Raw genomic sequence first — 14,734 nt, 5'->3', positions numbered from 1 at the left:
AATCATTGTGCCTGTGCTTCTAGTTGTCGATGAATTAGACAAGAGCGCGTAACGTCACAGCCACAGAGTTTCCGCGGCGGATGGGCGCTCATCATCACGAAAGTGTCGCGCATGGTCACCCCCGCGTATTCTTAGAACACCGCCGACAAGGAGCGCTATGTGAGTGGGTCCTTGCAGTCGGTTTCATTTCTTCCAGGCGAAAATGTCAATTTATTTTTCTTGCCTTGGTATAGTCAGCGCTCTGTGTGCAACTCATTCTTCATATGCATAATAGAGCTTTTGCTTCCTCGGGAACAAACTGTGTGTATTGTCCGTGGGCATATAAGGTGCAATAAATGAAATGACAAATTTTTTCGTCTATCCTCCGTATATGCTTTATTGTCTACTTTTTTTTTATTTCAAGGTTTCACGACACCAGGGTGCCTGCGGGAAATCAAGAGATTGAAGCGTGAGTTGTGCTGCATCTTGATACGGTCGAGACTGTTTGACTTCAGTTCTTATCATGAGCTCACGTAACTCACATGATTTACCTGGGCTCCACTATTCAAGAATTTACGAGTGACGATGAGCTTAAAAGGAAGGTTTAGCTCAGTGCTCGATGGCTGCACCCTATTTGATCATGTTTGTTACATTGAAAAGGAAACTTTAAATTTTAGAGACAGTAGGAAGTAGATTATTTGTTTAGGCCATCATCAAATATTGTTCAAATTTGCAAAATTTCAGTGTTTACAGTAGCCTTTAACGCATTTCTCGGAATTCAATAAGGCCTTTCTAGATTATGTTTGTAAGCATAACTATAGGCTAATATGCGGTGGCCACCATACTATTAATGTTTTGGATAAAGATAGCCGTGAGAATTTCTATAGTACACTGTTATCATTGGGTTTTGAAAATTGCATCAGCACACCAACACGGATTACTCGTTCTTAATTACCTGGCCTTGATCTTACGGTTACTAACGTAGACACTACAGTTTACAGTTCTGGCACAATTGCATCAGACTTCAGTGATCACTGCCCATGCAGTTTTGTTGATGTACCGTAATGAGTACCATACATGCGAAAGGCCTACGGATGCTTTTAAGGTTCAGCCAATTACGCAAGATAGACTTGAATCATTTAAACAATAAATAAGGAGTCAGGATTGGTCATCTTGGTTAGAAAACGAAGATGCGAACGAGGCAGACGTGAATTTACCATAAAGACTTTAAACTTTTAAAACCTTCAAACAAAGCTAGAATACCATGGACCGCTAAATAACATTTGAAGATGATAAAATATAAAAATCCCCACTGTCACTTCTTTTCACAGATACGTTCCGTCATAGCGTTGAAAGAACATATTTTTTTAGAAACCAGCTAAATACCGAACTCGGGCGAGCAAAACACGCGTAATGTTACAGAATGGTAAGTGCCAGTAGCGCAAGAACAGAAGAAGACGAGGTTGACTTTTTTCCGATACTGTGGTCAGGAGGCCTCGCTGCCGCGGTTATCTAAGCACCGGTGCAGGCCTCCTACATTGTCACATTTGGTGGAGGTGCGAGGTGCGCTCGCTACGACGCTGCGCTGGATCTCCGTTGTTGTCACCATCTCTTCAAGCGACGCCGCCCCGTCCTCATCCACCGAGGCTTCGTCACATCTGGTGCCATCGCACCCTCGTGACCCAGAGATTTTCACCGGCACGAATGGCACGGACGCGGAAGACTGGCTCACCTGGTATAAACGCGTCAGCGAGCATGACAGATATCTGGGACGCGACATTCATGCTTGCCAGCGTAATCTTCTACTTCCAAGTCACGCCTCGCGTTGGGTACGAGACACATGAAAGAGACCTGACTAGCTAAGAAGTCTGCAAACAAAAGGGGCGTGTAACGTTTGGAAAACAGTCGACCTCTTCTTCTTTCTTTTAAAGCTTCTTTCCAGATGTCGGTCGACAGCATCCTGACGTAACATGGGCAATTGTTAACAATGTCAGGGGTCGACAACGCCAAACAATCATCGCGAACACCATAATACACTGTGCTTCCAAACTTAGCAAAAAATTGCTTGCAGACCATTTCAGTTAAGACTACGTTAGAGCTGCAATTATCTTACTCTCCTATCCACATCCACAAAAATTACCTAGAATACTAAACACAAGTAGTAAACAATAGTAAACACAAGAAATGCTGACAAGTGGGCGATTCCGCATTTTCGCACATTTCGTTATCAACACGCGCCACTACTATATATTGGCGGTGACGCTCCCCTCTTGAAATGATGAGCCACTAAGCCACCGCGGTGGCTTAGTGGCTCTGCTGTTGCGCTGCTAAGCACGAGGTTACGTGGTCAAACCGCATTTCGATGGGGGCGAAATGCAAAAAAAAAAAGGAATGCCCGTGTCCCGTGCATTGGGTGCAAGTTAAAGATCGCCTGGTGGTCAAAATTGATCCGGAATCCCCCACTACGGCGTATCTCATAATCAAATTGTGGTTATGGCACGTAAAACCCTAAATTTCGTTCATTCATTCATTCATTCATTCATTCATTCATTCATTCATTCATTCATTCATTCAGTCATTACTGACATCATGGATTTATGGCGCTGAAATATTTATATCTCGGCTATTAATGAACAAATTTGAAAATTTTATGCGATAGAACGCTCCCTACAGGACACGTAACGCATTCAAACGTATAAACAAAATTTGCTATGTAGCCTAGTGAGGGGCCCTTTAAAGAGCAAGGAGCAAAATACATTACAGGCAAATTGAGTCCAGGGTTTGATCAAAATGAGTCTTGTCGGGATTAATCACAATTAAAGGAAAAATAGACGCCGACCACAAGCATAAATAATAGCAAGACATTTCGGTTCTCATAGTGGAGGATTGACCACAATCTTGTTTGTAAAGGCACCCTTATGGGAGCACATACGTCTTAATGTTATTTATATTGTGGCGAGGCGGAAATAAGCACAAATGTTCTTTATGAAAGGCGAATGCTGCAGGCAGCAGCTGACACCAGAACATGGCGTCCGAAGCGCCCCAGCAACAACGCTTCGTCATCGTCTCTTGTCTGCACGTCCTTTTCTGCATCGGGGCACTACGCCGCCGGGGTTGGAGTGCCGACCAGGCTCAAGCGATTATGGCCGGGAGAAGCCACGCACGTAGGGCTTTAAACGGGAGACATGAACAACATCGGTTTTTGGCTGTACGGACGTCAGGCCTGGCTCTTCGGGAGCAATGTCCCTAAGAGATCCCCTGAATATCAGCAATCTCCCTGAATATCGCGACAGAAGTTTTTCCGATAGGCCCACACGACGATATGGTGACCACAGAAGCACGGGGGAGCCAGGTAAATATTGCTCGACCGTATGGTGCGTATCGCAATGGGACTTCTGGGAGGCCTGGGAATCAGTAAGGCGAGTGCGGGCAATCTTACAGGCCTGCGCCACCACAGAAGTCGCATCGCGGGCATAAGCGGTGTGCGACTGTGTGACTTGTGGAAGTACAGTGTCCAGGGGCAAAACGGGATCACGGCCAAACGGCAGATAAAACGGTGAGTAACCTGCAGTGTCATGGTGGGACGAAATATACTCGAAGGTGACATATGGCAGAGCGACGACCCCGTCCTGGTGGTCTGGAGAGACGTACATAGCTAGCATGTCGGTAAGCGTTCTGTTCAGTCGCCCTGTGAGACCGTTAGTCGGTGGATGGTAAGCAGTGGCTATTTGATGCTCAGTAGAGCATAGGCGGAGGATATCATCAATGACCTTTGACAAGAATCCGCGAATGAAGTCCGCAATCCGTGAGGAGCAGACGTGGAGCACCGTGGTGCAGGATGACGTTGCGCAAGAAGAAATCCGCGACGCTTGTATCACAACCTGTAGGCAGAGATACCGTAATGGCGAAGCGCGTGACATAAACGCCTGCGACCGCAACCCATTTGTTGCCCTTAGTTGAGAAAGGGAAAGGGCCTATTAGTTCAAGTCCCGAGCAAAAGAAAGGCTCTGTGGGAATATCGATGGGTTACAAAAGCCCAGCTGAAGCTATGGAAGTGGACTTCCGACGTCGCACAGGTCGCAAGCGGTCACATACCGGCGCACGGAGCGGTAGAGGTCGGGCCAGAAGAAACGGCGCCGGACTCGGTCAAAGGTGCGAGTAACACCGAGATGCCCAGCGGTTGGTGCGTCGTAGAGTTGTTGAAGCACGTACGTTCAAGGTGCCCTGGTACGGCTTGCAGCAGGTCAGCACCATTAGGGCGCAAGTTGCGTTTGCACAGGACTCCGTTGGGCACACAGAAGAGACGTAGGGAAGGAACAGGAGTTGGCGAGCTTAACCGATTTATGATGGTTCGCAGAAAGGGATGACGGCGCTGTTCATCTCCAAGGTAGGGGAAGCCTGACATGGACATAACGCTGGTGTCATATGGCGGGACAAGGAGTGGGCGCCCTGATGTAAACGGCCGGATTTCTATATTAGAGAAAGCTTGTACTCTTGCGAGCGCAATGCCCAACGCCCAGGACGCCCTGAGGATCGTTCAACGAGGAGAGCCAGCAGAGCGCGTGGTAGTCGGTAATTACGCAGAAATGGTGACCAAAATGGTGACGCTATCGCCCAAACCAGCCATAGGCACTCTTGCTCCGTGATAGAAGGGTTGCCCTCGGCCGCAGACTGAATACGGCTTGCGTAAGCGATAACGCACTCTTCACCACGCTGAATCTGGCAAGAACAGCGCCAATGCCGTGACCACTAGCATGCGTAGGCATTTCAGTGGGTGCTGAAGGGTCAAAATGGCTAAAATTGGGGAGCACGTCCAGATTCCAATGACTGCTGTGAAGGCTTCGGCCTGCCGCTGTCGCCACGCGAAAGCAACGTCGTTCTTTAAATGCTTGGGGAGAGGGCGCGCAATGTCAGCAAAATTTTGAGCAAAGCGATTAAAGTACGAGCACAAGCCTATGAAGCTGCGCACGTCCTTAACTGAGCACGGCACAGGAAAGTCTTCCACGGCTCGAACGCTGGCCGTGTCAGGTTGAATTCCTTTGGCGCTCACAAGGCACCCGCGAAGGGTTATTTCCCGACGACCGAGTGACACTTCCACGAGTTGAGCTGGAGTTTCGCAGCGCGAAACGCAGCAAGGACAGTCGCGAGACGCTCAATGTGGGTTTCAAAGGTTGGAGCAAAAACGACTACGTCGTCGAGGTAGCACGGAGAGATGGTCCACTTCAAGCCTCGGAGAAGTGTGTCCATCATTCTCTCGAACGTCGCTGGGGCATTGCGAAGCCCGAAGAGCAGGACTCCGAATTGAAAAAGTCCATCAGGCGTAATAAAGGATGTATTCTCGCGATCCTTCTCATCAACAGCGATCTGCCAGTAGGCCGAGCGGAGGTCAATCGATGAAAAAATATTTTGCCTCATGTAGACAGTCAGGTCCATCACCGATACGAGGCAATGGTTACACGTCGTTCTTGGTGACCTTGTTCAGATGCCCGTAATCAACACAAAATATCCAGGTGTTGTTTTTCTTCCTGACCAGAACTACCGGTGAGGCCCACGGGTAATGGGAAGGCTCGATGATGCTCTTCTTCGGCATCTTCGCGACTTCGCTTTGAATGATGCTGCGCTCTGCTGCAGACACGCAGTAGGGGCGGCGATGGACGGGACTTGCGTCGCCAGTATGAATCGGATGAGCGACTACGGCTGTCTGGCCGAGCGATGGTCATAGAAATAAAAAATACCGTGGTAACTATACAGAATGCGCCTAATGTCTCAGCTTGAGCTGGAGAGAGGTCGGAATCGATCAATTTGTCGACGCCGTGATAGGGTGACAAATTCTCGCCTGAACACGCGACGATAGGGCCGACAGAGGCAGAAACAGTGGGCGCGAGCGTAAATATCTTGTACTCGTGCACAAGTGTCAAAAGGGTCACTGTCATGTTACCGGGAAGAACATGTACAACAGACTGAACGTTGAGAACGGGAAGGCAAGTAGAATTATCAACAATGGTGACAACGGCACTTAGGAGTGCCACGCCATGCTGTCGAATAACGTCGACAAGCGGAAAGACGATGTAGTCGCCATCAGGAAGGTGTGGTTGAGCGTTAAACGGTACAGTAGTAGCGGCTTGAGATGGCGACCGGGCGAATTCGGCAGAACATAGGGACAGATAATGTGCATCAGAAAGCAGCTATCAGAAGGAAGGCCCTGCTGCACGACACCTGTAGCGCACTCTGTCAGGGCAGAATGGTTCGAAAGAAAATCCAGCCCCAAAATCAGGTCATGCGGACAACGCTCTAACACAATAAATAAGGCGGTGTTTTGATGGCCGGCAATCGTTACTCGTGCTGTACACATGCCGACAACAGGTGGCGTACTGCCGTCGGCAACACTTACTGTGCACGGTACAGCAGCAGTGAGGACCTTTGTGAGTCTTGCGAAGAGCGGCACTCATTACAGACATCGCCGCACCGGTGTCGACGAGGGACTTCACTGGGACTCCATCCACCTCAACATCTGATATACTTACAAGAATAGGAAATGTGATGAGATGATTTGCAGACCGAGTCGTTGATGCAGCGTCACCTCTAGGCTGCACGGGCTAGCTTTCCTGGGGAAAGAACGCGGCGAAAGAAGAGCGGCGGGCCTCCTGCGAACGAAACCGACGACTTTAGGAGCGATGGCCTGCAGGTGGCCTGCTGATTCGGAAGGCCGTAGGTACGTTGTCGGTATTCGTAAATGAAGGATGCACGGAGAAACTGGGAGCACTTTGATCTGAACGGTCGCACGGGATACTTCACCTAGGGGCGATGAGCAACGAGTGCTGCAATGACGAGAGTTATGTCCAACAAACAAGCAATTGAAACAAATCGACCTTTCGTGCAGTGTGCTCCAGTCGGCCGCGTTACGATGGTGAGTTGGAACCGCTGAAAACGGGGAAGCAGTAGTTGGGCGGGGCCTGTCCTGACTGAGAGCGGCATCAGCAAAGGGGCAGAGAGATGGGAGGCTTAAATTTACCATCTATTGTCTCACAACCGCCTGTATAGGCGATATGGAACATGCGTTATCTGGGAAATGCTCACGAGAAATGGCGAGAGACGTAACTTCGAGTTCGCGACGAATTAACCGCGTCATATATTCTTCTCTAGGCAGAGGGTGTCCACGTGGCTGTTACACGAAGACGTCGAAGCTATATCTGGTAGCCTATTGAACTGCTGCGTAATGCGACTCTTGATCAGCTCTAAATTGCGGCACTCTTTGATGATCGCGTCTACCGAGTCATAGTTCTTGCAGATAATCAAGTTGAATGCGTCACATGGTATGCCTTTCAGGATGTGACCAATCTTGTCGGTCTCGTTCATGACTTTGTCAGCTTTAGGACAGAGCGCGAGGACATCTTGAATATATATGCCACGTGACTTTCCGTTGACGTTTGAGCAAGGGTCGATAGCTCCTCTTCTGCTGCCAGCTGACGGCCAAAGGGCTTTCCAAAAATGTCTAGAAGCTTTTGCTTGCAGACGTCCCAACTCGTTATGTTGTGTTCGTAGGTCTCGTACCATGCTAGCGCAGTGTCTCGGATGTAGAATATAACATTCGCTTGCATTAGCGTTGTGTCCCACCGATTATTTTCGCTTACACGCTCACACCAAGAAATCCAGTCTTCAACGTCCGTACCATCGATGTCATTGAAGGTCCCTGGGTCTCGCGGCTGGGACAACACGACGGAGGTCAGTGTCTGCGGCACTGAAGGTGGGTGGTCGGTCATTGTGGCGCTTTGGCCGTTGATCATCGTGTCAGGGCTCACGCGGCGACTGCTGCAGAGCTTCGTGTTGGTACCCCGCACGCCCACTAGAATGTTGCGAGGCGGAGACAAGCACGAATGCAACAAGGCGAATGCTGCAGGCACCAGCTGACACTAGAACATGGTGGCCGAAGCGCCCCAGCAACAACAACACTTCTTCGTCATCGTCTCTTGTCTGCACGTCCTGTTTTGCATCGTGACAATATGGTATGGTATGGTATTCCTTATGCGATGGCGCACACCCACTGTGGGGGATTGGCCAAGATTTGGATGAAATTAGGCAATCTTCATTATATTCTGAAATTGGTAAAACTAACTGGAGGAAATGAACAAAAATAAAATGTTTAAGAAATCAAGACAATCTCTTATTAGCAATTATAAATTCCTCCACGGTTGAGCAAATATCCCTGTGGACTTTCCAAGAGAGGAGGCTCCTAGAGAAAGGATATTTATAATTCAAAAGCTTAAACCAGCTGTGTAAATCTTGATTCTAGAATATTTTTCTTTCTTAAAGAAGTAAAATGGCGGCAATATATGAAGAAATGATCTATTGTTTCATCTTCTCCACATACTGTGCACAGAGGGGAGAGCACCAGACCAGCCTTGTGACAATATGTTTGGCCGGCGTCCATTTTTTCTTTGACTATGTTAGAGACTTCCTCAAGCAATAAGAAAACGATTTAAACTTGGTCATTTTGTGATATTCGTTAATTCGACATTTTGCACAGTTCGACTTGAACTTTCGGCCCCGCAAGGGTGAAATTAACGGGAGTCTACTGTACAGGCATTCGAATAATCGATCTAACGCGCAAGGCTTGAACAGCGGTTGATCTTGTTAACGCGTAGCAGAAGCCACGTGATAAAAGAAAGAAACAGTTGCATGACCTTTTTCGTGAAGTTTTCTATGTCCTTCCTTATCTGAGGGATGGTTACCATGATCAAATAGCGGTGACTGGTATCGCACCGACGTGTCAGATTGGCTCACTGAAAGGGCAATACATAATGGTGAAAGCAGCCGATTTTACGAAGTGGCAGCAGCTGACGAGCAATTAAGCGTCCAGTAAACTTTTCCTGCCTGCTGTATTTTGTATTGCAGCCTCACAGAAAAACACTATGCCTAGCTTCGATCTGTTTTAATTATTCTCTGCAACTCAGCACCCCCATGTAAATAACGGTCATTAACTTAGGAGAGGTAAATTATTGCAAGTAATTCTTTAATCTCACATAAAGTCTTATATTTGACCAGTGCAACATGCGTGACCAAAAAGAAAGCATGAATGAAGAAAAGAAAGTAAAAATAAAAGAAAGAAAAGAAAAGAAAGAAGCCATTTATAGCAGCTTTAAGCAGGTCCTAGGCTGTCACCTTCCATCTGATGTGTACTTGGCGAATATCGAGACTGAACTTTTTTTCACGCGATCGACAGCGTACTATATCAAGTTTTTCAAGTGCCAATAGCGAAGGGCGTGGTTTTTGTGCAGTCAAGAAAAATGAGAGCGCCGCCAACAAATACGACCAACTGCAATGTGCCACGTGTGGTGTTCGTGACTGGCTTGTCATGCAGCGCTCCATACAGCTGCGCGCTTCTTGCCTTTCGCTAGGTTTCACGATAACCAAGTACTCCGCTGTTTTGCATTGCAAATACTGCATTGGAAATAATGTACGTGAGCCAATTTTCGCCTTCGGCGTTTCTCTCTAGAGAAGCTCCCAGGTTAATGTCAATTATGTAGTGCAGCGACTTATGTCATGATCACTGAAGAACTTTGCTATTCCAAACGCGAGATATCACTTATAACCAGTATCGTTTGTTTTGTCTCCACATTTCTATACTCCAGGATGTTCCAGAATGCAAGCGCACAGGTGGCGTCTGAATATCGAGAGCTGTAAGTTCCTTTAAACTTATGCAATAGCTTGCTACCATTGGCGAGTGAAGCGTTGTGCAGCGCGTCCAAACAAAAAGAACGAGCCGATCGGCATTGGACGAGCACGTGACGCCGCCGGGCGCTGTGCGAACAGCGCTTCAGCAGCCTTACCACGGGACAACCGTGCACAGTGGATTAATGCGCGCTGCTCCGTCTTATTACAGAGTGGGTGCTACGTCGAGAGGGCATGGAGCTCGTTCCCGCAAATTATAACATAAAGAAATAGGGTCTGTATCCGAGCTAGGTGGTACAGCGACAGATTAAGGCAGGCAATGCGCAAACACAACACGAACAGCAGAAAGGATGAGGTAAAGTTATTACGAAAGAAAACCCGCGTATATGCATTCATCATTCATAGCCACAGCGCATGCGTCAGAAAACGTTCGATGTATTGGCCAACACCACTGCGCATCGGCATGGCGCCGAGCCGCACACTCACCGGTAAAAATCACGCCCACGTTGAAAACAACGCCGTGACAACAAAAAAAAAAAAGACTGTAGCTCAAAAGGGGAGAATGTTAAAGCGGTAAAAACAAGAAAGAAATTTTAATGCGAAGATTGTGTAAAAAAGAAACTATAGCTGCCGGGAACTCTAAAACGCTTCCTCGGGGGAAGGTTAAAACAGGTAGTAAAAGCGGTTTAAAAAACACCCGAGGCACCAAAAAGGCAGGTCATGTGTAAGAACTCTGAGCATTTGACCCCATCTAACAAGGCTCTCTTCTCCAAGGCTCTAACTTTGAAGAAAGAAAGAAAATGGATGTTCCTTTGGACGGGCAACTGCCAAATTAAGGCTAGGAAGACTACTAACAGCAAAGTTCTGCGTATTCGCGACGAATCCGACTTAAACAAATTAGACTAGGCATATTTGTTTAACCAATTGACACAACAAACATGGCTTCTGCACTGGAAACCGATCAATTGAATTCTTTCGTAAATGGATTTCATACCATCATTCATTTTAATGCTAGGAGTCTTCGTAAACACTTCGACACTATCGATAATTTCCTCGCATCACTAACTAATCCGTTTTCACTAATTGCCATTACTGAAACCTGGTTATCTGACGGTGACAAAAATTTGTATTGCTTCACTAACTATAAAGTGGAATACTGCAACACATTGACGACTAATCACGGTGGTGCTGCCATACATGTTTCCTCTAATATTGCTTATCGAAGAAGACATGATCTATCCTTAACCGTTACTAAGTGCGAATCTGTTTGGATTGCAATCAGTAACTGCTCATTTGCTCAAGATAACAAGAACTTCATATTTGGCTGCATTTACCGTTCTCCCTCATCGTCAGTCAATGAATTCTGTACCAATCTCGGTCATATTTTACATACTATATCTCTAGAAAATAAAAATGTTGTTATAATAGGTGATATAAACACTAATTTACTCGATGAAACATCACCCATCTGTATCAACTACAGTAGTTTATTCCACAGCTACGGATATGATTGCTTAATCAATGTGCCCACACGCGAAGTCTCTTATGGTACAGGCTCACTTATTGATCATGCTTTTTCTAACCTGCTTCATGCACCAGAGGCAGAAGTTTTGCGCATCGACATCAGTGATCATTACCCCCTGCTTTTACGTTTCAATTCTAATGTACGACCTTACCCTCTTTCACACACTAAAGACGTTCTTGACAAAGATGGCCTCATAACTGCTGTTGCTAATATAAACTGGTCTGAAATTAAATCACTACATGACCCACAGAAAGCTTTTCCAAATTTTTTTCTCTAATTACATCATACTTCCGTAAGTTCACCTTCAAAAAGAAATGCAAAAAAAATCTGTCATTTGTTCACAATCCATGGCTCTCACAGCAGTTATTAGCACAAATGCGCAAACGGATAACATATATTAACTAAAAGGCAACCATTTAACATGAACTTACGTGCCAGATATAAAAACTTCTGTAACACTGTTAACTGTAAAATTAAAACAGCTAAACGTTTGTATTTCGAGCATAGAATTTTACAGGCAGCTAATAACACTAAAAAGAAATGGGAGGTTGTCAACTCCTTTTTAAATAGACACACACGACTAAACCAGGTAGCCAGAATCTTAAAGGATGGAGTAGAGCTCGATTCCCCTGCTGAAATAGCTGAGGCTTTCGGTAGTTTTTTCTTTCCTAACAATCCACCTAATCTTGCAGAAAACATTAACATGAACCGTCTACATCATTCATTCTTTTTATTTCCTACAACGCCAGAAGAAATAATTGCCGTTATAAATAACCTAAAAGTGACAAGCGCTGGAATTGATGAGGTCCACCCTGCCAACATTAAACTTATCTCGCACCTAATTTCAGACATACTTTCATTTATTGTTAATTTATTATTCAGGACTGGTTTATTTCCCTCTGAACTGAAGCGTGGCAAAGTTATCCCAGTTTTTAAAAAAGGCGACAACTCACTACTGCATAATTACAGACCTATTTCCATTCTGCCGTTCTTTGGAAAAGTTATTGAGAAACTGATTGAAGTGCGGCTAACAAAATATCTTTCTAAATTTAATATCATCTCTCCATGTCAGTTCGGTTTTCGCCCTGGGTATTCCACAGAGCTGGCACTTATTCATCTTACGGACCAACGAAAAAAAAATTATTGACGAGGGATTTCTCGCCGCCTCAGTTTTCATCGATCTAACGCAAGCATTTGATAGCATTAATCATAATATCCTATTTTCTAAGCTCGAAGCAATTGGCATTTGCGGTCCTGCCCTTTCGCTACTAAAAAGCTACTTATATAACCGGGTTCAAGTTGTTTCAGTTTCCAGTGCTTATTCTCGATAGCGAACTACTAACATCGGTGTACCTCAGGGCTCCATCCTGGGGCCACTCCTGTTTTTAATTTATATTAATGATTTACCAAATTGTCTTTCTTCGACAAAATGCATTCTGTACGCTGATGATACCACTATATTCACTTTTCATAAAGATATCTCATCTCTCGTTAACAAACTAAATGCTGACATAGAAAATATTCTTAGGTGGTGTAACGTTAACATGTCATCTATTAATGCAACTAAGACTAAATGTGTTGTATTCTCTTCACATCAGCGAAACATAGCGTCCATTCCATCTATCAGTCTTGGCCCCCACTGCCTTCATGCAAGTTCATGTTCATCTTTCCTTGGCGTTCTACTTGACTGTTCTCTGAAATATCACAACCATATTGCTCACATAAAAAAGAAAATAGCTTCTGATATACGCATCTTAATTAAAACACGCCCTTACTTCACACGTACCACATTGCTCTCACTTTACCACTCTTTCGTCCACTCTCACATTACTTATGGTATCATATGTTGGGGAAACACCTATAATACTCATATTAAGTCTTTACAAACAATTCAGAACCGGGCCATCAGAATAATTACCTATAGTTCATGATTTTCTAATGCCACTTCCCTACTACACGAGAATAACATCCTTACTATTTCCGGGCTCACAAAACACAACCTAGGAATTTTTTTTCTACAGATTTCTACATAATGAGCTACCATCGATCACATTTTCACCATCAAACCTGACAACTAATAGTACTACCAGACTCGCGTTAAATAACAATTTTCTTTTACCACGAATCCGCACTAACTACGGTAAACAAACCGTGGAATTCACTTCCATATCAGTATGGAACACTCTTCCTCTCATTATGAAAAATACAAGATCTTTACACCAATTCAAAAGGGAACTCAAAATGCATTTATTATTGACAAACTAATGAGAAAATTTACTGTAACCGTTTTTTTTTCGTTCTTTCTTGCTTTTTTTTGCCTTTCTTTTGTTTTTGTTCTGGTAAATAAACTACTAGTATATTTCTCACATGCAATTCTTTATGTTACTGTGAAATAAGCTAATCCTTGTTATTATTTGTAATGAACTCTGTATTTTGCTCTGTTAACGTTCATTTCCTGTTGCTTGTATCATACCTTATTATATGCTACTGTTGCTTTGAGTTGTCAGCTATCATAACTATTCTTGTACAGGAGGTCCCGATACAGTCTTTGACTATGGGACCTCCTCCTGCATACTAAATACGTGTAATTTGACCCAAATTCTAACAATAAGTTTTGATTCTGATTCTGAAAGAAAGAAATAGAGAAAACAAAGAACAGTATAGTAAATTTTCTTTTCCTGTTAGTCTCTGCTAGCTTCCACACCAGTTAAGGAGGGAAGGTGTTTAAGGTGCTCTTCGATGACTCGAGTGCACGGTGGCAGCGCGAAGGAAGAGCCGTTGTCCGGTAGAGAGACGCTTTACTCGAAAGCCAAGGCGTCTGGGGTCCAAGCCCGAACCCCCACTCTCTTCACAAAACCAAAACATCACTTTGTATACCCTCAGTTACACAAGAGTCATAAAACCGCCAACCACATATGCGGGTTCACACCATTGCAACCCATAGCATGAAAACTTTCGTGGTGGACCCGGAATTGGTCAAAACAGTGGCGCAGTCTACAACACGCAAAGGGATAGATTCACTGAAAGACGCGTGTCATCTCACTCTCTCCTACGTCAGACCCCAAGTATTGGTCTTGATGTACGCCGGCACCGGAGGCCAAACGCATGTAACCATAAATTGCCCGTGTCGTTCTCCTTTCTCTAAGCCCGCGGGCTAAGCATCTCCTGTAAGCAGCTGCGAGAATGTTCCCACGACGCCACGGCTATTGATGAATCGTGTGCCTAACAGTGGGCTAAGAAAACTCAGTCACCCCGGGCAGTTGTCAGCCGGGTCGCTCGAACGCCCCGAAACCGTAATTGGGACCCGATTGCGATCGCACACAAAAACATCCATCAGGCGCAGCCGGCTAAGTCGTCATAAAAATATCGGCGATTTCTCAAGGCATTCTCAAAAGTCGCGCCGCGGATGCCGAACAGGGACACTGAAACCAGGTGGCCGTGTGTCGCGTCGCCCAATTTTCGCGACTACGCTTCCCGGACTGGCGGCGAGGCCCACAAACAAACCACAGAAGTGGTCGAGAAGGTCAACGAGACATTTGGGAAGCCCGGGGGTGTCTAGCG

The 14,734-nt window shown here is 45.6% G+C and overlaps 1 protein-coding gene across 11 annotated transcripts in view; it reads left to right on the top strand.

Annotated features, from left to right (window-relative positions):
• The window catches only part of LOC140218489 (uncharacterized), a 187,152-nt gene that overhangs the window by 39,862 nt on the left and 132,556 nt on the right, over nt 1–14,734 (top strand). For all 11 annotated transcript variants that reach the window (XM_072288218.1, XM_072288214.1, XM_072288219.1 and 8 more), the window contains 2 exons: nt 404–448; nt 9,609–9,656. In XM_072288218.1, the coding sequence (XP_072144319.1) occupies nt 404–448; nt 9,609–9,656 (93 nt within the window). The remainder of the gene's footprint in view (nt 1–403; nt 449–9,608; nt 9,657–14,734) is intronic.

This window comes from Dermacentor andersoni, chromosome 5, assembly GCF_023375885.2.
Source record: "Dermacentor andersoni chromosome 5, qqDerAnde1_hic_scaffold, whole genome shotgun sequence".
NCBI classification, from domain to species: Eukaryota; Metazoa; Arthropoda; class Arachnida; order Ixodida; family Ixodidae; genus Dermacentor; species Dermacentor andersoni.
The sequence above is the reverse complement of the archived record's forward strand: the minus strand, read 5'-3'. Positions and strand labels throughout refer to the sequence as shown.